This window comes from Bufo gargarizans, chromosome 1 (genome assembly GCF_014858855.1).
Source record: "Bufo gargarizans isolate SCDJY-AF-19 chromosome 1, ASM1485885v1, whole genome shotgun sequence".
In the NCBI taxonomy this organism is placed as follows: domain Eukaryota; kingdom Metazoa; phylum Chordata; class Amphibia; order Anura; family Bufonidae; genus Bufo; species Bufo gargarizans.
In genome coordinates this window covers 403,215,737-403,241,602 of record NC_058080.1, presented here as the reverse complement: position 1 = coordinate 403,241,602, position 25,866 = coordinate 403,215,737, and the positions used below count along the sequence as shown (strand labels likewise).

General features: G+C 40.1%; 1 protein-coding gene across 2 annotated transcripts in view; it reads right to left on the bottom strand.

Annotated features, from left to right (window-relative positions):
- The window catches only part of CORO2A (coronin 2A), a 192,696-nt gene that overhangs the window by 11,611 nt on the left and 155,219 nt on the right, over positions 1-25,866 (bottom strand). For both annotated transcript variants that reach the window (XM_044271266.1, XM_044271271.1), the window contains 2 exons: positions 14,075-14,187; positions 13,772-13,862 (listed from right to left, as the gene is read on the bottom strand). In XM_044271266.1, the coding sequence (XP_044127201.1) occupies positions 13,772-13,862; positions 14,075-14,187 (204 nt within the window). The remainder of the gene's footprint in view (positions 1-13,771; positions 13,863-14,074; positions 14,188-25,866) is intronic.

Genomic DNA, 25,866 nt, shown 5'->3' with positions numbered 1-25,866 from the left:
TTTATATATTACTTCTGTTCAGAGAAAACCTCATGATATCAGGATGGGCATGTCTAATCCTAGACATCAATATGGAATGCTAAATACATTCCCCCCCCCCCCTCTAACCAACTACACATCGCATGACTTCAGGCATGGGCAAATCCATTCAAAGATATAGCTTAGAAGAGATAACTGTATCCTTCCGCCCCATCCTGGACTATTTTCACACATATAACTTTGGTAAGACCATTAAGACAAATAACAGGGATCTAGGATCATTGCTAGATCATATCTTAAATGGGAAGGACTTGAAATAAGTCTTTCCTGTGGGAATCCATCACTTAGCTTGGCGAAGAATGTTCTATCAATATATCTATATCTCTAAGCAATCATTTTATGCTTTGCTAAATTATGAGTCTAGATTCTTCTGCAAGTAGAATGAAGCCTCACAATATCCTAAGACTACATCTTAATATGGAGATGATTAAATTATTTATTTATTCGCCAATCTAGATGGTATAATCTCACCCACACTATCAAATTAGTCTTAATAAAATGAAATATCATTTTCTGTGTCTCTTACCAAGTCCTAGTAGAAATCTCACTTCTGCTCCTAGGAAAGCTGGGTGGTCCATCATAGCGCATGTAACCATGGCTTTCATCCTGATAGACACCTCTAGAGAGCTCAACTTGTCTCCTTCTCCTCCCTTTCTTGTAGGTCTGTGTTTGTGTGTGTCGTCTCCCCCCTGTGTATGGTTTATGATCACAAACTTATCAGTTAGACACACCTTCCTAGTTTGGAACTTTCCAATCATTGTCGGATGGGTGTGACTATTGATAAGAAATGACATCATAACCTTACCCATAATGCACTTTTGCTACTGTTGCAATGTCACCTACTCATACCTAGGTGGCAATGCTGTGTAAGCTATTTGCATCATAGTATAAAGGGTTAACTTATGTAAGTCTGAATAAACATATTCTATACATTTTGACCTTAAAAGCTTTAATTCAAAGCTATAGGGATTAATTCTGACATTTGTAGCAATTAGAGACAGGCCTCTAGGCGTCTCTCTGAATGTTTCTCACACTGTTTATTTATGCATCATAAATAACTTGAATCTCCTTGTTTTCTCACAGAGATATCAGTACCTCCTGTCATACCAAAGAGGTGAATAATTGTTAGAGACAAAGATTGTGATAGGAGATTATAATGCGGTAATGCTAATGAGACATAGGATATAAAATACTGGATCCAGGTCTTCATAACATATAACAGTATAATATATACATATATATATATATATATATATATATATATATATATATATATATCCTACTGATTGTCTTATGCTAAGGACTAAGGCTCATTAAATGAATACATGAATATTATATATTTTGCTTCCTTAATAAATGCCTAATTGTATAGGTAATTATCACCAGCTGCATAGAGCTTATCTTTATCTCCAGTCATAAATTTAAAAGTAGACAAGGAGGCCTCTTCTCAGACTGGTACATTCATGAGAAGAATAACACTAAAAAGCAGAAACCTTTGTACGACCTTAATTTGGCCTACTCAAGACATACAAAATTGTAACTATAGTCGAGCATGGCTCTTAAAGGCAATGAACATTCATCTTGACTAGAATGAATTGAATATCAATGCATTTACCTATGAAAAGGCACAACACAATGCATTTTGGTATAAATTCTAAAGGAAAATGTCAGGAGATCTGTTGGTGAGTGGAATATGAAGAGAATGTGCGTCATGCAGCAAGACAGTGACCCTAACCACACAAGTCTTTCTACCAAATATCTGTTGAAGAAGAATAAAGTTAAAGTTTTGGAATGGCCAAGTCCTGAACTGAATCCAACAAAAATGTTTTGGAAGGAACTGAAGCGAGCAGTTCATGGGAGGAAACCCACAACATAACAGAGATGAAGATGTTTTGTATGGAGGAATAGGTTAAAAATTCCTCTAAGCCAATGTGCAGGACTAATAAACAATTACAGGAAATGTAGTTGCATCTATTGCTGCACAAGGAGGTCACACCAGATAGTGTAAGCATAATTTTGCCACTCAAATATATGACCAAGTCTAATACTTTCGGCTCATTTGTTTGATTTGGTTATCTTTATCTACTTTTAGGACTTGTGTGTAAATCTGACGTACTTTTAGATCAAATTTTTGCAGAAATATAGAAAAATCCTGAAGTTCACACACAAAAATAAAAATAAAGTTCAAGCACCATAGTAAACTTCTGAACTGCTAAAAGTAATTGTAAAACAACTACTGTTGCCCAGTGCAGGGACAAGGAGTATTAGGTAAGTAGACCCTTTTTTTTGTATATGAAGTTAAATTACTTTCAAGTGAACTGAGTAGATGAGCCCAAAAATATAACTATGGATAAAAATAAAAAAACCTTCTTGCATAAAACAAATTAAATACTTTTGTCAAAATACATGTTTAATAGCTACTATAAAGGCACAGTAAAAAGAATTTCTTAGTCCTATTTTGGGACATAAAATTTTTGTTTCCCAGGACCATATCTATTCTTGACCAAGTTTGGTGTGTTTTAGGCTACTTTCACACTGCGTTCAGGTGTCCGCTCGTGAGCTCCGTTTGAAGGGGCTCACAAGCGGCCCTGAACGCAGCCGTCTGGCCCTAATGCATTCTCAGTGGAGGCGGATCCACTGAGAATGCATCCGTCTGCCAGCGCTCAGCCTCCGCTCCGCTCAGTGAGCGGCGTTCGGGTGTCCGCCTGGCCGTGCGGAGGCGAGTGGATCCATTCCGACTTACAATGTAAATCAATGGGGACGGATCCGCTTGAAGATGAAACCATATGGCTCAATCTTTAAGCGGATCCGTCCCCCATTGACTTTCAATGTAAAGTCTGAACGGATCCTTAGAAAATTTTTCTAAGTTCTAATGCAGACGGATCCGTTCTGAACGGAGCCACTGTCTGCATTAATATGAGCGGATCCGTTCAGAACGGATCCGATCGAACGCTAGTGTGAAAGTAGCCTTAGAATAACAGGAGTACATGGTTTCGTCCGGGTTCTGAAAACGCCAAACATCAACCCAATTAAATTCCTGGGCTAGTTTAAGGAAATCTACATTTTGTGCTCTTCCCCCTCTGCTAGACGTTCTATCCCTGAGTGGATCCATTACCGCATTATAATCTCCTATCGCAATCATTATACATTCCTGTCTATTCAACATAAATCTGTGCAATTGATACAAGACATCTGGCTTATATGGTGGTGGAATGTATATATTAGCAATTACGGTTTTGATCCCTTCCATGTTACAGTGTAGAAAAAGGTACCTGCCATAGTCATCGGCCTCACATGCCACACACTCAAATTTAATCTTATTATGTATCTAAATTGAGACCCCTCTAGAAAAAGTAATACAGGTCCTTCTCAAAATATTAGCATATTGTGATAAAGTTCATTATTTTCTGTAATGTATTGATAAACATTAGACTTTCATATATTTTAGATTCATTACACACAACTGAAGTAGTTCAAGCCTTTTATTGTTTTAATATTGATGATTTTGGCATACAGCTCATGAAAACCCCAAATTCCTATCTAAAAAAATTAGCATATCATGAAAAGGTTCTCTAAACGAGCTATTAACCCAATCATCTGAATCAACTAATTAACTCTAAACACCTGCAAAAGATTCCTGAGGCTTTTAAAAACTCCCAGCCTGGTTCATTACTCAAAACCGCAATCATGGGTAAGACTGCCGACCTGACTGCTGTCCAGAAGGCCATCATTGACACCCTCAAGCAAGAGGGTAAGACACAGAAAGAAATTTCTGAACGAATAGGCTGTTCCCAGAGTGCTGTATCAAGGCACCTCAGTGGGAAGTGACCGGACCCTGAGGAAGATTGTGGAGAAGGACCGATTCCAGACCTTGGGGGACCTGCGGAAGCAGTGGACTGAGTCTGGAGTAGAAACATCCAGAGCCACCGTGTACAGGCGTGTGCAGGAAATGGGCTACAGGTGCCGCATTCCCCAGGTCAAGCCACTTTTGAACCAGAAACAGCGGCAGAAGCGCCTGACCTGGGCTACAGAGAAGCAGCACTGGACTGTTGCTCAGTGGTCCAAAGTACTTTTTTCGGATGAAAGCAAATTTTGTATGTCATTCGGAAATCAAGGTGCCAGAGTCTGGAGGAAGACTGGGGAGAGGGAAATGCCAAAATGCCTGAAGTCCAGTGTCAAGTACCCACAGTCAGTGATAGTCTGGGGTGCCATGTCAGCTGCTGGTGTTGGTCCACTGTGTTTTATCAAGGGCAGGGTCAATGCAGCTAGCTATCAGGAGATTTTGGAGCACTTCATGCTTCCATCTGCTGAAAAGCTTTATAGAGATGAAGATTTCATTTTTCAGCATGACCTGGCACCTGCTCACAGTGCCAAAACCACTGGTAAATGGTTTACTGACCATGGTATTACTGTGCTCAATTGGCCTGCCAACTCTCCTGACCTGAACCCCATAGAGAATCTGTGGGATATTGGGAAGAGAAAGTTGAGAGATGCAAGACCCAACACTCTGGATGATCTTAAGGCCGCTATCGAAGCATCCTGGGCCTCCATAACACCTCAGCAGTGCCACAGGATGATTGCCTCAATGCCACGCCGCATTGAAGCAGTCATTTCTGCAAAAGGATTCCCGACCAAGTATTGAGTGCATAACTGAACATAATTATTTGAAGGTTGACTTTTTTTGTATTAAAAACACTTTTCTTTTATTGGTCGGATGAAATATGCTAATTTTTTTAGATAGGAATTTTGGGTTTTCATGAGCTGTATGCCAAAATCATCAATATTAAAACAATAAAAGGCTTGAACTACTTCAGTTGTGTGTAATGAATCCAAAATATATGAAAGTCTAATGTTTATCAGTACATTACAGAAAATAATGAACTTTATCACAATATGCTAATTTTTTTAGAAGGACCTGTATATACGGAATGGTGTCCTTCCACCATCCATCTCCTCTCCAACCACCTTAATGATTCCTTATCCAGGTGTGTCTCTTGAAGACAGATGATGACTGGCAAGAACCTCTTCATCCACTTAAGGATAGCGTATCTCTTAACTCAGTGTTTCCCAACCAGTGTGCCTCCAGCTGTTGCAAAACTACAACTCCCAGCATGCCCGCACAACCAAAGGCTGTCCGGGCATGCTGGGAGTTGTAGTTTTGCAACAGCTGGAGGCACACTGGTTGGGAAACAGTCTTAACTCTCTCTCGCAGACCTCTCACATTTAACAAAAGGATCCTAACCATCTAGCAGAGAGGGAAGAGCAAAACAAAAACAAAACAAAAAAACAAAAAACACACGTCCCCTCTCCCTCATCCCATAAATACCCCCCCCCCACTCTAAATAGCCCCCCCCCCTCTGCTGGCCAGCAGTCGGGACGACTCCATAACCTAGCATAAAGACTCCTTTCCCCTCTGCCACCCCCAGCCTCAAAGGCCCTCCCCGTCCGCCCACTTGCTAACCTCTTTCGGAGTCTGGAAAAAAAACACTTTCCTTTATATTCCACCCTTAATTTTGCCAGAAAAAGTAAGCCTGCCTCCCTTAGTCTTTCTTTTACAGTTATAAACTCTCTTCTTTGGGCATTAGTGTTAGCTGAGTAATCTGGAAAAAAATCTGATCTTTACACCCTGTATCTGATATTTTTCTGAATTTCTGGCATCAGATATTATTATATCGCGGTCCTTAGCTAATAGACATCTCACCAGTATCGGTCTGGGATAATCCCCTGGGACCCTATTTTTTATGGGGACCCTGTGTGCTCTTTCAATAGCGAACAGGGGGGAGAGAGTACCCTCTTTACAATTCTCCCTTATCCATTTCTCCATAAATTCAGTACAATTATCCCCCTCTGCACGCTCTGGGATCCCTACACATCTTATATTGGATCTTCTTGATTGATTAATTTTTGTTCCCTCTTGCCATTCATCTGTTTTAAAAAGTACCACCTCCTTCTCTAAATTCTGAACAGAATGTTCCAAAACGGGGATCCTTTTCTCCATCTCATGTAAACGCTGCCTTACTTTCTCCATCTCATCCCTTATTATACTGACATCCATTTGCACTGCCCCGAGCTGCGTCACTATATTACCCATTACAACATGTCCTTCATCATTTTTGCATCTGTTTCTGTAAATATCGCCGAGGTTCCCCTCGAACCATGAGGCCCAACATCTGTAGTTTTTTCTTTTTGTGGGGATCTGGACCCAGGCGAGTTTGGAACGAAAAATTTATTTAAACCCTGTTGTTTGGACCCACCCTCCAACCCTGTTACTGATCTCCTAGCGCTGCCCCCTGTAGGGCCGCGCTGTTCCTCCTTTTTCTTAGGTGGCATTTTAACTCACTCCTCTCCCTCTCTCCCACTTTCTTTGCTCTTTTTCTCCTCCCTTTCCCCTCCCCTCCTTCACCAAAGTATATACCCATGGCCCTATCAGATCATAGTGCAATGGTAATCGAATTAGATCTGAATAAAAATAATATTTTGCCATTGTTTAAGTTTAATTCCCATTGGTTACCACTGATCCCTGATAAAGAGAGTATAATTGAAGAATTGAAAAAAAAAATTAAGGAAAATAACAACTCTGCTAGTAGGCTAATTGTCTGGGACACTGCCAAAGCATATTTGAGAGGATTGCTGTTTAAAAAGGTGAACCACTGGAAAAAAAAAATACTAAAGAAAGTGGCAATGCATTGGAAAAAAAAACTACAAGAAGCAAGAATAGCATGCATAAGGTACCCTACTGATTGTAATAAGAGAGTTTGGGAGGAAGAACAGAAAAAGTTAAAAATACACCAACTAGATAGAAGTAGGAAAGAACTACTTTTTCAAGGGATCAGGTCAGCCTCAGAGGGTGAAAAGGTTGGTAAAATTCGAGCAAGTATAGTAAGAAATCAAAGAGGGGAAATCCTGGATTGGCACGATTAGAGATAAAATGGGCGAAATAATTAGCACATCGGAAGGTATTAAAAAAGTGTTTCTGTTTAATAAGTCCAGGGTACAATATTCAAAACAAGATCTAGACCTATACTTAGATCAGATTGCTTTCAGAGAGATATCCCAGGCCCAAAAAGAATATTTAGAAAAATAAATATCGGTGGTGGAAATAAACGAGCCTCTGGGGAAGGTAAAATCTGAAAAAGCACCAGGTGGAGATGGGCTCCCCTTCGAAATATATAAAACCTTTTCTCAGGTGTTAGTACCAGAGTTAAAAATAACACTGAATGAGGTCCAAAGACTAGGTGATCTACCGGATTCCATGAAAAAGGCAATTATCACATTAATCCCAAAAAAGGGGAAAGAACAATTAGATCCCGGGTCATACAGGCCAATATCTCTCCTAAACACGGATGTTAAAATTCTGGCAAAGGTTTTGGCTGATAGGCTGTCGAAGGTTATTAAAGTAGTAATAAATTAAGATCAGACAGGTTTTATACTTGGTAGAACGATATACTCAAATATAAGAAGGTTGTTCCTTAACCCTTTCATGACCAAAGGTCATTGATGCCCCCAGTGTCCAGGTCAAAATTTACAAATCTGACATGCGTCACTTTATGTGGTAATAACTTTGGAACACTTTTACTTATCCAAGCCATTCCGAGATTGTTTTCTCGTGACACATTGTACTTCATGACAGTCATAAATTTGAGTCAATATATATCACCTTTATTTATGAAAAAATCCCAAAATTACCCAAAAAATTAAAAAATTAGCAATTTTCTAAATTTCAATTTCTCTGCTTCTAAAACAGAAAGTGATACCTCATAAAATAGTTATTACATAACATTCCCCATATGTCTACTTTATGTTGGCATCATTTTGGAAATTTTTTTTTTTTTTTTTTTTAGGAAGTTACAAGGCTTAGAAGTTTAGAAGCAATTCTTAAAATCTTTAAGAAAATTTCCAAAACCCACTTTTTAAGGACTAGTTCAGGTATGAAGTCACTTTGTGGGGCTTACATAGTGGAAATCCCCCCAAAACGACCCCATTGTAGAAACTACACCCCTCAAGTTACTTAAAACCAAATTTTACAAACGTTATTAACCCTTTAGGTGTTCCACAAGAATTAAAGGAAAATGGAGATGAAATTTCTAAATTTCACTTTTTTAGCAGATTTTCTATTTTATTACATTTTTTTCTTTAACACATTAAGGGTTAACAGCCAAACAAAACTCAATATTTATTACTCCGATTCTGCGGTTTACAGAAACACCCCACATGTGGTCATAAACTGGTGTAAGGGCGCACGCAGGGCGCAGAAGGAAAGGAACACCGTATGGTTTTTGGAAGGCAGATTTTGCTGAATTGGTTTTCTAAACGCCATATGTTTTTTATTTTTCTACCGATTGTCTTGTGCAGGGGCTTGTTTTTTGCAGAAAGAGTTTAGGTTTTTATTGGTACCATTTTTGGGTACATATGATTTTTTGATCATTCATTATTACACTTTATGGGGCAAGGTGGCCAAAAAATTGGCTGTTTTGGAACAGTGTTTTTTTTTTTTTTTTTTTTTTTTTTTACAGCATTCATCTGAGGGGTTAGGTCATGTGACAGTTTTATAGAGCAGATCGTTACGGACGTGGCAATACCCAATATGAATACTTTTTCTTATTTATTTAAGTTTTACACAATAATAGCATTTCTGAAACCCCAAAAAATGATGTTTTAGTGTCTCCATAGTCTGAGAGCCATAGCTTTTTTATTTTTTGGGCGATTGTCTTAAATATGGGCTCATTTTTTGCAGGATGAGGTAACGGTTTGATTGGTACTATTTTGGGGTATATACGCCTTTTTTTATCGCTTGGTGTTGCACTTTTTGTAATGTAAGGTGACAAAAATGGCTTATTTTTTTACACCGTTTTTATTTTTAATGGTGTTTATTGGACGGGGTTGATGATGTGATATATTTATAGAGATGGTCGTTACGGACGCGGTGACACCTAATATGTGTGTTTTTTTTTTATAGGAAAAGGACATTTTTTACATTTTTATTTATTTATTTTTACTTTTATTATTTTCACATATTTTTTTTTATCAGTTCCCTCTTGGATCTTGAAGATCCAGTGGGGCTGATGGTTGTACTATACTTTGCAATGCATCCGGTTGCCATGGCAACCATCGGGCGCTGCGATCGCAGTAGCCCTGATGGTTGAGAGAGGGCATCTATGGGGTTACAGCAGTGTCAGCATAGAGACACACGCTGCTGATGGCGGCGGCTCAGGAATGGAGCCGCCGCCATCACACACAGAAGGGGGACCACATCGGGGGCAGGGGGCAGCACTGGAAACGGAGGAGGGGGGGCAGCATTTTACAAATTACAGATCGGGGCAGGAGGCGGCGGACCGCATCGGGGGCAGGATGAGAAGAAGGATGAGAAGAAGGACAAGAAGGGGGCACAGATCGGGGCTTCAAGAAGGGGGCACAGATCAGGGGCTTCAAGAAGGGGGCACAGATCAGGGGCTTCAGGACACATTACCTGATTTCAGCCTCTGATCTGCAGAGCGCAGATCAGAGCCTGAAACCGGCATTTTAACACTGCCGCGATCCGATTGGTTAGTCTGTGCAGACTAACCAATCGGATCGATTGCCGGGAAGGGGCCACTCTGATTGGTCCCTTGCCGGCATTACTGCACTGTATGCTGTCCGTGACAGCATACAGGGCGCAGGGGCAGAAGCTTTAATCCAAGCGTTTTGCAGCGCTTGGATTAAAGAGCTGCTAGAACGTTTATATACGTGGTAGCTGCACGGGGTATGTGCAGCTATCACGTATATATACAGATTGCAGACGTGAAGGGGTTAATATCGAAGCCAACAGATTAGAAGCAGGGGAGAAAGCGGTACTTTCACTGGACGCTCAAAAGGGTTGGTATAGGGGAGGGATTTATAAAATGGATTCAGCTTACATATCTTAATCCAAGGGCTAGAGTAATGGTGGATGGGAGCTTGTCCCTGCCACTTGCCCTTTACCGCAGCACTAGGCAGGGATGCCCTCTCTCCCCATTGCGATTCGCTATCGCAATTGAGCCTCTGGCAAGTATAATAAGAAATGATAGGGAGATTAAAGGGTTTCAATATGTGGGTGGAGAAGAAAAATTGTTAATGTACGCGGACGATATTTTATTGTTTTTGCACAATGCCGGGGATCAGTTTAATAGAGTAATAGAAATAATAGATATGTTTTTTTTTTTTTTTCCGGTTTAAATATTAATTGGGGGAAAATCACATATGTTGTTATTAGGAGAAGGACAATCACAGGGAGATTCAAGGGTGCATGTCCTTAAACACGAGAATTTTAAATATCTAGGCATACAAATCTCTGGAAATATAGAAGAATATGAAAAATTAAATGTACTCCCCTTAATAAAAGAACTTAGAACCAAAATACATATTTGGAAAAGATTACCAATGTCAATACAGGGTCGGGTAAACCTAATAAAAATGGTTTTCCTCCCAAAAATACGTTTTACAAAATACCCCATTGAGATTATCACAGAATATCTTTAAGTTACTCGATAGCCTAATGGGGGATTTCATTTGGAAAGGCACTATTCCTCGGATAAAGAAAGAAGTGCTTCAGCTCCCAGTGCGAGAGGGTGGACTAGCGGTTCCGAATTGGTTTTTCTATTATTTAATAACACAATATGGTCACATAAAAGGCAGTTTAAATGGCTTAGTGGGTATGCAGGAAGTAAACAGATTGGGGTGGAAAGAGGAATGAAATCACTTAGAGGTGTTGGAATCAGGTACATTGGGGAAAAATAATACAGGCAATAGAATATTAAATTCACTGGAGTATATATGGGTGGAAATTAAAAAAATATTAGAGATCAAAGGGTTCTTGCACTATACACCTATTTGGAAAAACTTCAATTTAAAGGAACTGCAAACGATTAGGATTTATATAGACTGGGAAAAAAAGGGGATGAAATATTTAGATCAGATATTTGAGGAAGATAAGTTGAAAGACTTTAATACACTGGCCAGGGAGTTCGGGATCTCCCAAAAGGATATGTATAAATACCCCCAGCTCAGGAATGCGTTGCGGACAGTGGAGCAGGATGATAAGTATAGAAGGTAAAAATCAGATATGTTGTATAAATTTACTAACGGAGGGGAAAGAGGAGGAATAACCGCAAGGAGATATAAGATTTTGATGGAGGGAAAGAGAAAACGGATTATAATGCTTGCCGGGAAAAAAAAAATGGGAGAAAGAATTAGAATCTTTTACGGAAGAGGAATGGAAAGATGCCCTTAGAAGTTATGCTAGGGTCTCGGACAGGGGTTCACACAAGATCTCACAGTTTTTTTTATAGTTTATAGACTACACAGATCCCCGTGGATGCTGAATAGAGTGGGTGTGAGAGCTTCAGATAAGTGCCCAAAATGTAGGGGAGAGAGAGCAGACTTAATACACTGTTTCTGGAGATGCCCCAGACTGTTCAGATATTGGACAGAAATAGCAGAGACTGTATTTCTATTCTTGAAGGTTCAAATATCTGAAGATCCAATAACTTGCATATTAGGGGCAACCGAACATTTGAAGTTAAATAAAAAGATAAGATTGGTCCTGAGCAAAGTATTATTCCAAGCTAGACTCCTCATACTTAGGAAATGGGTAAAGGAAGACCCCCCGACAGTGGGGTCAGTGGAGAAAAGCAATTAATAATCTGATTAAAGAAGAACGGGTGATGGAGAGCCATAGTAAAAAAAAAATAAAAAAAAAAAAAATCTTGACGAAATATGGAAAAAATGGTTACTATAGGGCTGGACACGTGTCAAAAAAAATAATTCTTTTTTTTTTTTCGTTCCCCCTCTTCCCCATGGGTGGTGGGTGGGTATTAAATAAAGGGGATTGATAAAGGGGATTGGTAAAGGGGGGAAAAAATAAAAGGAAATAGAAAAACTTGTAATTTCAATTATTAATTGTTAATCAGTTTTTTTTTTTTATTGTTAAAGTTGGTGTTTCGGGTACAAATGTATATGTCCATATGAAACTGAAATAAAAAGATAAAAAAATAAAAAAATAAAAAAGAATTTCTAATGTCTGGGTCAGGCTATGCTTTGACTGTCAATATAGTAAAAATTCAACTGGGATTTAGGCTTTTTGATTGCATGCCTGAGCAATAAGATTCACATGAAAGATACTCATACATATGAAGGGCACATGTCACTTGACAATGCAAAGTCCACTGTAGATGTGAATGTTATGAACGTCACTGAAAAAATGCTTCTGTAGTTGTTGATGGATGTGAAGGACCTTAACATATAAAACACACCAAGCAGCATTCTTTCTTACGGATTGAGATTTGTTCACATTCCTCTAGGTATAAGCTCATCTCCACCCCTCTCCTAGACATTACTTTCAATGAAAGTGTATGACAAAAAGCCATCAACATCATCATTAAAAAGAACACTAATTGTCGGTGAGGGAAGCGTTTCTTCCTGGCAATTGCCTGCTCGCTAGCGGAGGAGACCAACTGCTATTACATGCAGCGATCTCCTCCACTGCTTGGGGAGGAGTGATCGTTATACAATTGCTCATCTAGTTCAGTTGTTTGTCGGCTGCAGATTGTGATTAGACACCACGATCTGCTGCCGGCAAATGATAATTCTTAAACCTGTCAAAAGATTTGGATTGCCCAATGAACGAGCGTTTGCTTGTTCGTTGGGTAATCAGTGGCAGTATTACACTGCCAGATCATTATGAATGCTCGTTAGCGAGGATTGGATCAAAAATCGCATGGTGCAATACAGGCTTTCCTTGTTTAACAATAATTATGGTAGGGGGAGAGTGGCTGCTGATAAGGCCACAAAACATACCTATATAAGCTGACTGTATGGCACATTATATAAAAAAAAATAGAGCCAACTATAAATCCTGCAACAGCCCCTATACCTTGGCTATTCCCTAACTTCCTAAATTTACTTGCTTAATATTCCATTTTAAGCAATAATAATTTTTTTCTTTAAAAACAACCCTAGATCTATGTAAAATGGCTATTCAATCATTGAAATGACCAATGGGCCAGTCATCGGTTAAGCTGCCCCTGTTTGTAATTGGAGAAGTGGTCATTTCCTGTGTGTCAAAAGGGGACCAGTAAGCAGAGGCAGATAGGAGACTGAAACGTTGGAACAGTGGGAGATTGGTAGGTATCACTTATTTTACATCTATCTGAGCAGGTTTTAAGAAATGTCATTGGCTTGACATCCCCTTTAATAGCAACCTATTTTTTCCCATACAAAAAGAAAAGGGAATAGTTGCAGTAAGTATAAGAATTTGCACAATTACCAATTTAAAAGGGGTTGCTGAGATTCTTTGTCTGATGACCTATCCTCTGGTCCTTGTAAGTAAGTATTCTTATAAATTATTATGGCAAATTTACTGATTCAGACTATAGAGAATAGAAAGAAATAGCAATACAGCATCTGACTGCTGCACTGGCTGCTAGAAGTGGATGTTCAGTGCTGAAGATGTATTAAATATTAAAGATTATAGCTCTTTAAAACACTGCTTGCTGCTTAGTTCAATTCCATCTGTTAGTACTTTGCCTAATTCGAGCTACATCTGGGTTTCAAAGCCCAGACCAGTTTCATACATGCACTTGGTTTCATATTCTCTCTGATAAATGCTCAGAGGGCCAACCTTTCCTACAGACATTTAAAGAAAAAAAAAAGAAAACGAAATCAAGTAAGTGCTCCGATAACAGCAAAGCAAATGTCTTTCAAGATATCCCAGTCTGACCTCTATTAATTCCACTCAGCCATTCATGTGCAGTAAGGGCTGGCTGTGTTCCAGCTGTCATTGGGTAAATGTCCTCCTGGTACGATTCCGACTGCAAGGCACAAAGGAAGAGGATGCAGAGTTAAAAGCCACATTAGTATGTATGATAGCAGTAAATCATGATTTCTGATTGCAGGGATGCTGGGATAATGGGTAAATGAATGTAATACAATTCCAAGTGGAAATACTGTCACACACGGAGTACAAAAATCATGTCTGTATTTATGGTCAGTCTTTTATTACCAAGCAGAAAATTGCTCTTACCTTCCTAGGCACAATCATTGAAACAGGCTCTATAAGTCTTTTAACTGTGACCAGCTTGTAGAATCGAAACACTTCACATAAGGATACATCAACGCCTCTTTTTGGCAAAACACCTATAAAATAAATAGACCATGTTATAACACAATTAAACATTTCCACATAAAAAACAAAATCAGTAAAATGCCTTTTGGCTGATAATAGAACCGAAATGCATAGTATGCAATGTATAGTAACAGCTTAATTCTGGGTTGGGTTTTCCTTTAACTCATTGCATTTTCACAGTACATGACAATCTCTCTCTAACAAAGCTAGAACCAGCCCTGTACCTCACATGGATCCAGAGATCTCCCCATTCATTGCTCTGCTGGATTTATATCAAGCTGGCAGCTCAAGGGGACGTGTCTTTCCTGCTGCAGATAAGGGGGCGTGTCCATGGTCCCCCTATCACAGCTCAGGAGGCATTTCAAAGATGAAACTGAGCAGGTGCGGCCGTCTCAGTGAGCTGGGCAAAGGGATAATTGTACATGGATACATTATATTGAATAACTCAGTGGCTACAATACATTTTTAATTACATACAATTACAAAAGTATTCAGATCCAGGTTTGAAAACTAGAATATTTTTCATGGGATAACCCCTTTAGATACTTCTAATGGAGAAATTAAACTTACATAGGGCACTTGGGGGGCATATGTTTACTGCCAGGTAAGTAGGGTTGTTTCAGGCATCGAACTTTCGATACCCAATTGATACTTTTAGCCCAGCATCGATAGGATACCGGGATTTGTCTTTTATCGATACTAGGCTGTGCTGCTGAAGCAGTCTCTCCCTCCCCCTGTGCTTCTGCCGCTGCCTCCAATGAGAGCGCAGAGGTGGGGAGGGGCTGTGGCCACTGCGCCACCAATGATAACTAATGTTTAATATACAACTACAGCTGGTGGCAGAAACAATGAACCCCTCAGGTGCCGCACCCGACTGCCGCACCCGGGCTGCCATGGTCAGTTCCCTGCTGCTGTGTGCACTATGCACAGGGCAGCAGGGAGAGTGTGAAGTCCAATTCCCCCTAATCGATCTGAATAGACAAGGTATTAAAAGATCCCAGGTTCTAGCCCCTAAGGGGGAAAATAGTCATTAAACCCTTAAGGACCGGGCTCATTTTCACCTTAAAGGGAATCTGTCACCTGCTTTTACCATTTTAAGCTGGCACTATCGCTATGTTGACTAAAGTACCTTCTTTCCAGCAGTCTTCTTTTTACTTATTTTCGTTTTGTAGTTTTGATATAAAAACTATTTTTTTTGTTATGCTAATTAGGGTCCAAGGTGCCCAGAGGGGCGTTTTTTTCACTCTCCGGTGCCCAGTGACCTCCCACAGCCCGGCAAACGGTTCCGCCCCTTCCCCACGTCATAGTCTACCTTATAAAACTGCCCCGTCCTTCTTCCTGTCTGCGGCCTGAAAACTCGCGCAGGCGCAGTACGGCCTGCGCGATCATCAACGTCCTGAGGGCAACAGCGCTCAGGTCACATCACTGGGCTCGGCGCATGCCCAGTGAGACTTTTGAGGCTGTTGCCCTCAGGAGGTTGATGATCGCGCAGGCGGTACTGCGCCTGCGCGAGTTTTCTGGCCGAAGGACGGGGCATTTCTATAAGGTAGACTATGACGTGGGGGAGGGGGCCGAACAGTTTGCCGGGCTGTGGGAGGTTATTTGATGATCAGGAGGCGTTCTTGGGCACTGCAGGGGGACGTCACTGGGCACCGGAGAGTGAAAAAAATGCCCCTCTGGGCACCTTGGACCCTAATTAGCTTAACATAAAAATCGCTTTTATATCAAAACTACAAAATGAAAAGAAGTAAAAAGAAGACTGCTGGAAATAAGGTACTTTAGTCAACATAGCGATGGTGCCAGCTTAAAATGGTAAAAGCAGGTGACAGATTCCCTTTAAGGACCAGGCCATTTTTTTCAAATCTGACCAGTGTCCCTTTATGTGTGAATAACTTTAAAAAACACTTTTACTTATCCAGGCCATTCTGCGATTGTTTTTTCACCACATATTGTACTTCATGACACTGGTAAAATGGAGTAAAAATTTTTTTATACCAAACATTTTGAAAAATTAGCAAATTTCCAAGTTTCAATTTCTCTACTATAATACATAGTAATACCTACAAAAATAGTTATTACTTTACATTCCCCATATGTCTACTTCATGTTTGGATCATTTTGGGAATGCCATTTTATTTTTGGGGGACGTTAGAAGGCTTCTAAAACCCACTTTTTCATGACCAGTTCAGGTCTGAAGTTACTTTGTGAGGCTTAAATAATAGAAACCACCCAAAAATGACCCCATTTTACAAACTAAAACCCCTCAAAGTATTCAAAACTGATTTTGCTAACTTTGTTAACCCTTTAGGTGTTCCACAAGAATTAATGGAAAAGAGATAAAATTTCTAAATTTCACTTTTTGGGTAGATTTTCTATTTGAATACATTTTTTCCAGTTACAAAGCAAGGGTTACCAGCCAAACAAAACTAAATATTTATTGCCCTGATTCTGTAGTTTACAGAAACACCCCATATGTGGTCATAAACTGCTGTACGGGCACAGGGCATGGCGCAGAAGGAAAGGAATACAGTTTTTGGAAAGCAGATTTTGCAGATTCTTTAGTGTCTCCACATTCTGAAAGCCAGTTAAATTTTTTGGGTGACCGTCTTGTGTAGCGGCAATTTTTTTTCGGGATGAGATGACTGTTTGATTGGCACCATTTTGGGGGCGTATGACTTTTTGATTGCTTGCCATTACACTTTTTGTGATTTTTTTGTCACCTCACATTCATATATATTTTTTTTACGATATTCACCTGAGGGGTAAGGTCATGAGATATTTTTATAAAGCAGGTTATTACAGACGCGGCGATACCGAATAGGTCTGCTTTTTTTTTTAAACAAAAAAATGTTTTAGTGTCTCCATAGTCTGAGAGCCATAGTTTTTTTTTCCGTTTTTGGGCGATTATCTTGGGTAGGGTATGATTTTTTTCGGGATGAGATAATGGTTTGATTGGCACTATTTTGGGGTGCGTATGACTTTTTGATTGCTTGCTATTACACTTTCTGTGATGTAAGGTGACAAAATGGCTTTTTTTACAGTTTTTTTTTTTTACAGTATTCACCTGAGGGGTTGGGTCATGTGATATTTTTATAGAGCAGGTTATTATGGATGCGGCGATACCTAATATGTATACGACTTTTTTGAAGTAAAGTGGGCAAAATTTCAATTTTATCATAGTTTTTATTTTTATGGCGTTCACTGTGCGGGGAAAGTAACATGACCGTTTTATAGATCAGGGCATTACGGACGTGGCGATATCAAACGTGTGTAGTGCATTTAATATATATATTTTTTTAATCAGAGATAAATGTTTTTTGTTGTTTTTTTTTTACCCAGACCCACTTGGTTCTTGAAGATCCAGTGGGTCTGATGTCTGTATAATACAATACAGTACACTATATAGTGTATTGTACTGTATTTTCACTTTACACTTAGTCTGATCAGACTTCTGCCTTTAGCAGAAGTCTGATCAGACTTAGCCTTACCATGGCAAACCGGAAGCGCTGTGAAGGCGTCCGGTTGCCATGGTAACCATCACCTGTTGCCACAACAGAGCAGTGGGTGATGGGGAGGGAGGGGGGCCCCCTCCCTCTGTGATCTCGTCAAGAATCGGGGGCTGAAAACGGCACAGCAGCCCCCGATAGAGGGAGGGAGCTCCCTCCCTATTAACCCCTTCCATACAGCGGTACCTACGGACCTCGGCATGGAAGGGGTTAAACAGCTGACATCTGCGAGCACAGATGTCAGCCGTTTCAAGCAGAGTGTCAGCAATGTGTTGACACTCTGCTAACCAGCACACAAGAATGAGGGGGGTTAAAAATGAAAAGTTCTGACACACCAAAATATTAGGTATAAATCACCCCTTTTCCCAATTTTACATATTAATTATATAAATAAAATATTACATAACGCCACGTCCGAAAAGTACAAACTATTAAAATATATCTCCTATGTGGCGATAAAATAAAATAAAAAAAGAAAAGAAAAACTGTGGCATCGAGTATCGCAATACTTTTTTATGGAATCGAAACCGAATCAAAATTTTGGTATCGAAACAACCCTACAGGGTAGTATTCAGGTCTCAATGAAATGTAGTGACTGTCTGCGATTCGTCTAGTATGAATACCAGATGCACCTGCACACATGAAGCCTTATCAAACATTCCATCATCAAACTTATTTTACATAACAGTCATTACATAAATCTCTTTGCGTTTTCATTTTTATACCATTTTAAGTGTGTATGAACTTTTGTATCACTTTTTTGGGGTGAAGTGCCCAAAAAGCCAAATTTCTTTCTCATGACGCCATTCGGGATAAATATTTTTATAATTTAATACAGATTTTTTGGGATGCAGTGATGCCCATGATGTTTAGTAGTTTGATTGTTTATTTTTAGTTTTATTTCTGCAGAATGGGGCGATTTACATTTTTATATATTTTTTATTTAGTTATTTTACTTTTTTCGGCCCTCCCCCAAGGGCCTAACATCATGCAATCGTTAAACTACCACTTCTATTTATATATGGAAATAAATCAATTGACAAATAGAAGATTCAGTAAGGTGCTGCCTCAGGATAATATTTTCAACATACAATGGTCTTTTCTGACCCATCGGAAGTGGAAACTAGACTCAAAATATAATGCCTCAGACTCAGGCCCAAGAAATCAAGGCCACTTCTCTGGTAAAATTGCTGCATTAGTTGCTAGTTACCAGCTATTCCTGACTGTTATATGTAAGGACATGTGTTATCTGTTTTAGTTATCTGCTTATTTTTCTTAAATCTTCATTTTCTCTTATTTTGAATTTTGGGGCATTGGAACCAATTACTCAAATTACAATGGTTTCAAGATACAATGATCGACCTGGAACCGATTAATATTGTAACTTGAGGGACTACTATATATTGCAATGTAGTGCTGCCACCTGCAGGCCTACACTGAAATATACCTGCTAAAGGCTTCAGTGCCTTCAGCATCTTAGCGGTTAAATGCCTGTGATCGCCATTATCGTCGAATGCAGGTTACTGCAAAAAACGACTTTGATTGATATGTAAATGTGTCCTGAAGGTGCCCAGAGGGGCGTTTTGTTCATCTTAGAGAGCCCAGTACCGCCCCTCTTACAGTGCCCAGCCCGCCTTCCTTGTACTGTCTAACCGCCGCCCCCAGCCTGCCACAGCCTCTCCTCCCTCTCCTCCCCCTCCCTCACGCCAAACAAACTCTCGCACAGGCGCAGTACCCACTGAGGGCTGCGCCTGTGCGATCAGCAGGAGACTGAGGGCAGCAGCTTCATCTTCGTCACTGGGCATGCGCCGAGCCCAGTGACGTCCGATGCTCGCTCTTCCCTCAGTCAGCAGGGAAGAGCGAGCATCGGACGTCACTGGGCTCAGCGCATGCCCAGTGACGAGGATGAAGCTGCTGCCCTCAGTCTCCTGCTGATCGCACAGGCGCAGCCCTCAGTGGGTACTGCGCCTGTGCGAGACTTCGTTCGGCGTGAGGGAGGGGGAGGAGAGGGAGGAGAGGCTGTGGCAGGCTGGGGGCGGCGGTTAGACAGTACAAGGAAGGCGGGCTGGGCACTGTAAGAGGGGCGGTACTGGGCTCTCTAAGATGAACAAAACGCCCCTCTGGGCACCTTCAGGACACATTTACATATCAATCAAAGTCGTTTTTTGCAGTAACTGCTGGGCGGATTTCAAGATAAAAGAGCACAGCCTAATCCAGGTAAGCTGTGCTTCATGGCTGCTTTAAAATCGTTTTTTGGCTTAGGGGAGGTGACAGAATCCCTTTAAGTAAAAGCATGCAATTGTGATTTCCTAATCTTTCAATTTATTGAAACAAAAGTCACCAACAGTGGTGGGTATACCCCTACAAAAAATGTCAATGGCGTAAAAACTTGGTGTCTATGGCGCTTGTACAAGACGTTATTGCGACCTCTGTGACCACTTCCATCTGACAATATCCCGTTTGAAGCCTCCCTATGGCGAGATACTGTTGATCAATTCTTAGGTGTCGTCTTGGTCTCATGATGTTAAAATGTGAATAGCATGATGAGGAGGACTGTTTAAATACCAATTCTAATTGAACTAAAAAATGTATTGGGCAATACATGGATCAAACATCGGTTGTGAATTTTGCTGTTAAGCTTCTTGTTAGAGAGCAGCAAGTTGTGCATAAAGTACTGAAACATTGAACAATTGGACGCGTGCATTCAAAACTTTAGAGAAGGTCACATTAAAATCACCTATAATGGTTAGAGTGCATTTTAGGTTCAGCCTGAAGTTTCACCCACAAGCCAAATATCCCTACCTTTTTGTGAGTAGTGAATATTCTGTAATACATTAAATGGTTAGAATTTTTTGCACGGGCTTTATATTTAACAAATTATTATAATTTTTTTATTTTTTCTTATTTGTATTACTTTTTTATCCAGGGTCTGGAGAAAGCACGGATAAGATGATCTGTGTTCTCAGTATTCTTCTGTATACAATTCACAGATCATGCCTGATAGCAAATGACCTGCACACATAGAAATGCTGGGAGGATATCTGACATTTAGAGGTCCACGGTGTTATAGTGACATCAAAGCTTTCCATGGAAATGACCGTAATGCAGGAAGGACTGTGGCAGATGGAGACCATCTTTTGGAAACTGAGAGGGGGGGGGGGGGGGGTCGGTGGAGGTTTAAAACGTTTGTTAATTTATTAAAATGTTAATAAAAAGACAATTACGAAACTTCATATGTACGGACCCAATGCTATGTGTTCGCCGAGGTGAAATTAGTCTTGTGAGATTTCGGTGAATAACTGCCGGCTTCAGATTGCTGTTTTAAAATGGTTTTCAACTTGTACAATCGAATGGCGAAGTGATTTACCAAAGTCTCGCAAGACTTCAGACTTAAAGTTGTCAAAGTAATTTTTTTATTCTAGGTTTCTAACAAGCCAAATGCAACAGCTTTGCAATTAACTCACTATCTCTAGTGGCTGGTTTCTCAGATTTCACTGAGGGTCACATGAATCGTGTATTCACTCCCTTAGCAGAGCGGGGGGCAGAGATTGTTTTTATTGCAAGTAAATGGCCAGAAGAGAACCAGGGAAATGAGGAAAGATATTTTTTGCCTAAAACTTGCTTAGCTTAGTTATATATCGCTGACCATCAGATTTACGGTGCTACATCTTTTTTTTCCATAATTTGGACAACCCCTTTAAGGAATTTCACGCCCACACAGCTCATACATTTGAATACTGTATGGAGAGGGATCTCTGTACAGAATTCAAATGCAGTTTTGACTGAAGAAGTACAGTATATGACCGAATTCAGTACGGAATATTTTTTTTCTTTCTGTCCTCTATGGTGGCATTATTTCTACAGCATGACAGTGTTATTTAAAGGGCATCTGTCAGCAGATTTGTACCTGTGAAATTGGCTGATCTGTTACATGTGTGCTTAGCAGCTGAAGAAATCTGTGTTGGTCTCATGTTCACATGTGCCCGCTTTGCTGAGAAAAATTATGTTTTAATATGTGCAAATGAGCCTCTATGTGCAATTGGAGCGTTACTGTTACACTTAGAGGCTCTGCTCTCTCTGCAACTGCCACACCTTCTGCATTTTGATTGACTTTAGAAGTCAGGGCCATGCATGATGACATTTACAGAACTTGTAGGTGTAATGGCAACGACCCCTTTGCTCATAGAAGATAATTTGCATATATTAAAACATTATTTTTTTAGCAATCCGGGCACATATGAACATGGGACCAACAAAGATGCCTTCAGCTGCCAAGTGCACATGCAACAGGTCAGTCAGTTTTATAGGTACAAAACTGCTGACAGATGTCCTTTAATGATACTGTATGGAGACAATAGTTATGTATAAAGTGAACTAAATTTATTCCTCAAGTTTGTGTTTATTGGTATGCTCGCTGCAAATTAATTACCTTACCAGTGAACCTCTCTACATTAACCCCTTCAAGACCAAGCCAGTTTTTACCCTCAGGACCAAGCCACATTTTGCAAATCTGACATGTTTTAATTTATGTGGTAAAAACTTTGGAACACTTTTACTTATCCAAGCCATTCTGAGAATTTTTTCTCGTGACAAATTGTACTTCATGTTAGTGATAAATTAGAGTCAATATGTTTCTACCTTTATTTATAAAAAAATAAATAAAATAAAATGTACAGAAATTTTTGAAAAATTCGCAATTTTCTTAATTTGAATTTCTCTGCTTTTGTGACAGATAGTGGCACTTCACAAAATAGTTATTACTTTATATTTACCATATGTCTACTTCATGTTTGCATAATTTTGTAAATGTTATTTTATTTTTTTAGGACTTTAGAAGACTTAGAAGTTTAAGGACCACTTTTTAAGGACCAGTTCAGGTCCGAAGTCACTTAGTCGGGCTTATATAATAGAATTTAGGGGTGGGTGATATAGATATGCGATATAAACAATATAAATTTGGCCAACGATAGAGATTTCGTTTGTATTGCCATATCGCGGTAAAAACATGGTATGCGACGCTCTCGGCACTCACCATGTTCTCCTGAGCCGTATTCTCCTGAATACGTCAACACCCCATATGTGGTTGTAAAGTGCTGTATGAGCACACAGCGGGGCTCAGAATGGGAGGAACACCGTGTGGCTTTTGGAAGGCAGATTTTGCTGAAATAATTTTCAGGCACCATGTCACATTTAAACACACCCTGAGGCACCCCAACTGTGAAAACTGCAAAAACAAGGCTCGAGGGGTGCCAGAACATAAAAGGAAATTGAAGAAATGCCTCATTTAATAAAATGACAGCTTTCAATGTATTCATCTAGGGGTATAATGGGAATTTTTTTATGTTTTTTTTTTTTTTGGTGCGGGGAGCTATTATTGGATTGCCAAATGGAAAAATGCTAAAACTGAAAATGTCTTCCCATGGATTAATTAAGAAATTTATGAAATGGACTTAATGGATATCAGTGGATGTGTGATAAACTTGAAAGCACTCTCCAATGCAGAGGCTCGATTTAGAGGGGCAAGTCTTACAGTAGTGAGTGGTGTCTTTCCTAATCCATTTTACCAAGCAAACACCTTTTTTGGTGTCGCCTTTTTTTTTTTTCTGTGGGGGGCGCTTAGAAGTACTCCAGGGAAATGCTGCCCATGTATTATTCTTGAGACCGCAGAAGCACTGCTGGCTGAAAAACTGCCCTCTCCTTTCTGAATGGCAAAAATAAATTTAATTATTTTTTCCTGAAATTCCAAGAAGGTCCCCCCATGACCAGCTATTCTGTTGATGACAAAGGCATTATATAGTGACACTTAGGTTAGGTATATAGCTAATTTTTTTGTACCACACCTTAGATTTTCTTAAGGGACTGAAGGGCTGTAGTACCTGGTCTGAAAGATCCACTCCACCCATGAACTTGTTGTAATCCTGGATACACACAGGCTTGACGTTCTGCTATGGGGTTCCTCGGACTGGGACTGGGGTGGACTGATCTGCATGGATGGTAGTTAACACAAGAACATCCCATTTGTCCTTGTATTTTAGCAAATATTTCGGGATCCCTTTTTTATTTCTTCTAATTGTGCCACATGTGCCTATGCCTCTGGCAGCAATGCACTTCAGGAGAGGGACACCATTGTAAAAGTTGTCCAAATATAGATGGTATCCGTGGTCCAGCAGGGGGTGGACTAAATCCCATACTATCCTCCCACTTATACCCAGAACCGGGGGACAATCAGGTGGCTCAATTTTGGAATCTTTTCCCTCGTAAATAGGAAAGCGCAGTGTATACCCAGATACTTTCACAGGCTTTATACAACTTCACGCCATACCTAGCCCTTTTATTGGACAGGTAATGGCGGAAATATAATTGGCCTTTGAAGTGGACCAATGATTCATCCACTGAGAGACATTTTTGGGGGGTATATACTTGACCAAATTCGGAATTGTAGTGGTCAATCACTGGCCTAATTTTAAAGAGTCCGTCATAACTGGGGTCGCTTGGGGGTGGGCATTCATTATTATTGCTCAAGTGTAGAAATCTTAGAAGAGCTTCGAAAGGGGCCCGGGGCATGGCAAGACAGTGAAGAGGGGTGTGATAAAGAATATCTTTGTTCTAATACGAACGTATTATTTTTTTATAATAATGCCCATGCTTAGGAGAAGTCCCCAAAACCTTTGCATTTCAGTCATGTTAGTAGGGGTACATTTGTGGATCCTTGCCATATAACTGTCTGGATTGGAGGCAAAAAATTGCTCTGCATATACAGACGTGGACAAAATTGTTGGTACCCTTTGGTCAATGAAAGAAAAAGTCACAATGGTCACAGAAATAACTTTAATGTGACAAAAGTAATAATAAATTAAAATTCTATAAATGTTAACCAATGAAAGTCAGACATTGTTTTTCAACCATGCTTCAACAGAATTATGTAAAAAAATAAACTCATGAAACAGGCATGGACAAAAATGATGGTACCCCTAGAAAACACAGAACATAATGTGACCAAAGGGACATGTTAATTCAAGGTGTGTCCACTAATTAGCATCACAGGTGTCTACAACCTTGTAATCAGCCATTGGGCCTATATATATGGCTCCAGGTAATCACTGTGTTGTTTGGTGATATGGTGTGTACCACACTCGACATGGACCAGAGGAAGCAAAGGAAAGAGCTGTCTCAAGAGATCAGAAAGAAAATTATAGACAAGCATGTTAAAGGTAAAGGCTATAAGACCATCTCCAAGCAACTAGATGTTCCTGTGAGTACAGTTGCACATATTATTCATAAGTTTAAGATCCATGGGACTGTAGCCAACCTCCCTGGACGTGGCCGCAGGAGGAAAATTGATGACAAATCTAAGAGACGGATAATCCGAATGGTAACAAAAGAGCCTAGAAAGACTTCTAAAGAGATTCAAGGTGAACTTCATGCTCAAGGAACATCAGTGTCAGATCGCACCATCCGTCGTTGTTTGAGCCAAAGTGGACTACATGGGAGACGACCAAGGAGGACACCATTGTTGAAAACGAATCATAAAAAAGCAAGACTGGAATATGCCAAACTACATGTTGACAAGCCACAAAGCTTCTGGGAGAATGTCCTGTGGACAGATGAGACAAAAATCGAAGTTTTTGCCAAGGCACATCAGCTGTATGTTCACAGACGAAAAAATGAAGCATATCAAGAAAAGAACACTGTCGTTACTGTGAAACATGGAGGAGGCTCTGTTATGTTCTGGGGCTGCTTTGCTGCGTCTGGCACAGGGTGTCTTGAATCTGTGCAGGGTACAATGAAATCTCAAGACTATCAAGGAATTCTAGAGAGAAATGTACTAGCCAGTGTCAGAAAGCTTGGTCTCAGTCGCAGGTCATGGGTCTTGCAACAGGACAATGACCCAAAACACACCGCTAAAAACACCCAAGAATGGCTAAGAGGAAAAAATTGGACTATTCTAAAGTGGCCTTCTATGAGCCCTGACCTCAATCCTATTGAGCATCTTTGGAAGGAGCTGAAACATGCAGTCTGGAAAAGGCACCCTTCAAACCGGACACAACTGGAGCAGTTTGCTCATGAGGAGTGGGCCAAAATACCTGCTGAGAGGTGCAGATGTCTCATTGACAGTTACAGGAAGCGTTTGATTGCAGTGATTGCCTCAAAAGGTTGCGCAACAAAATATTAAGTTAGGGGTAC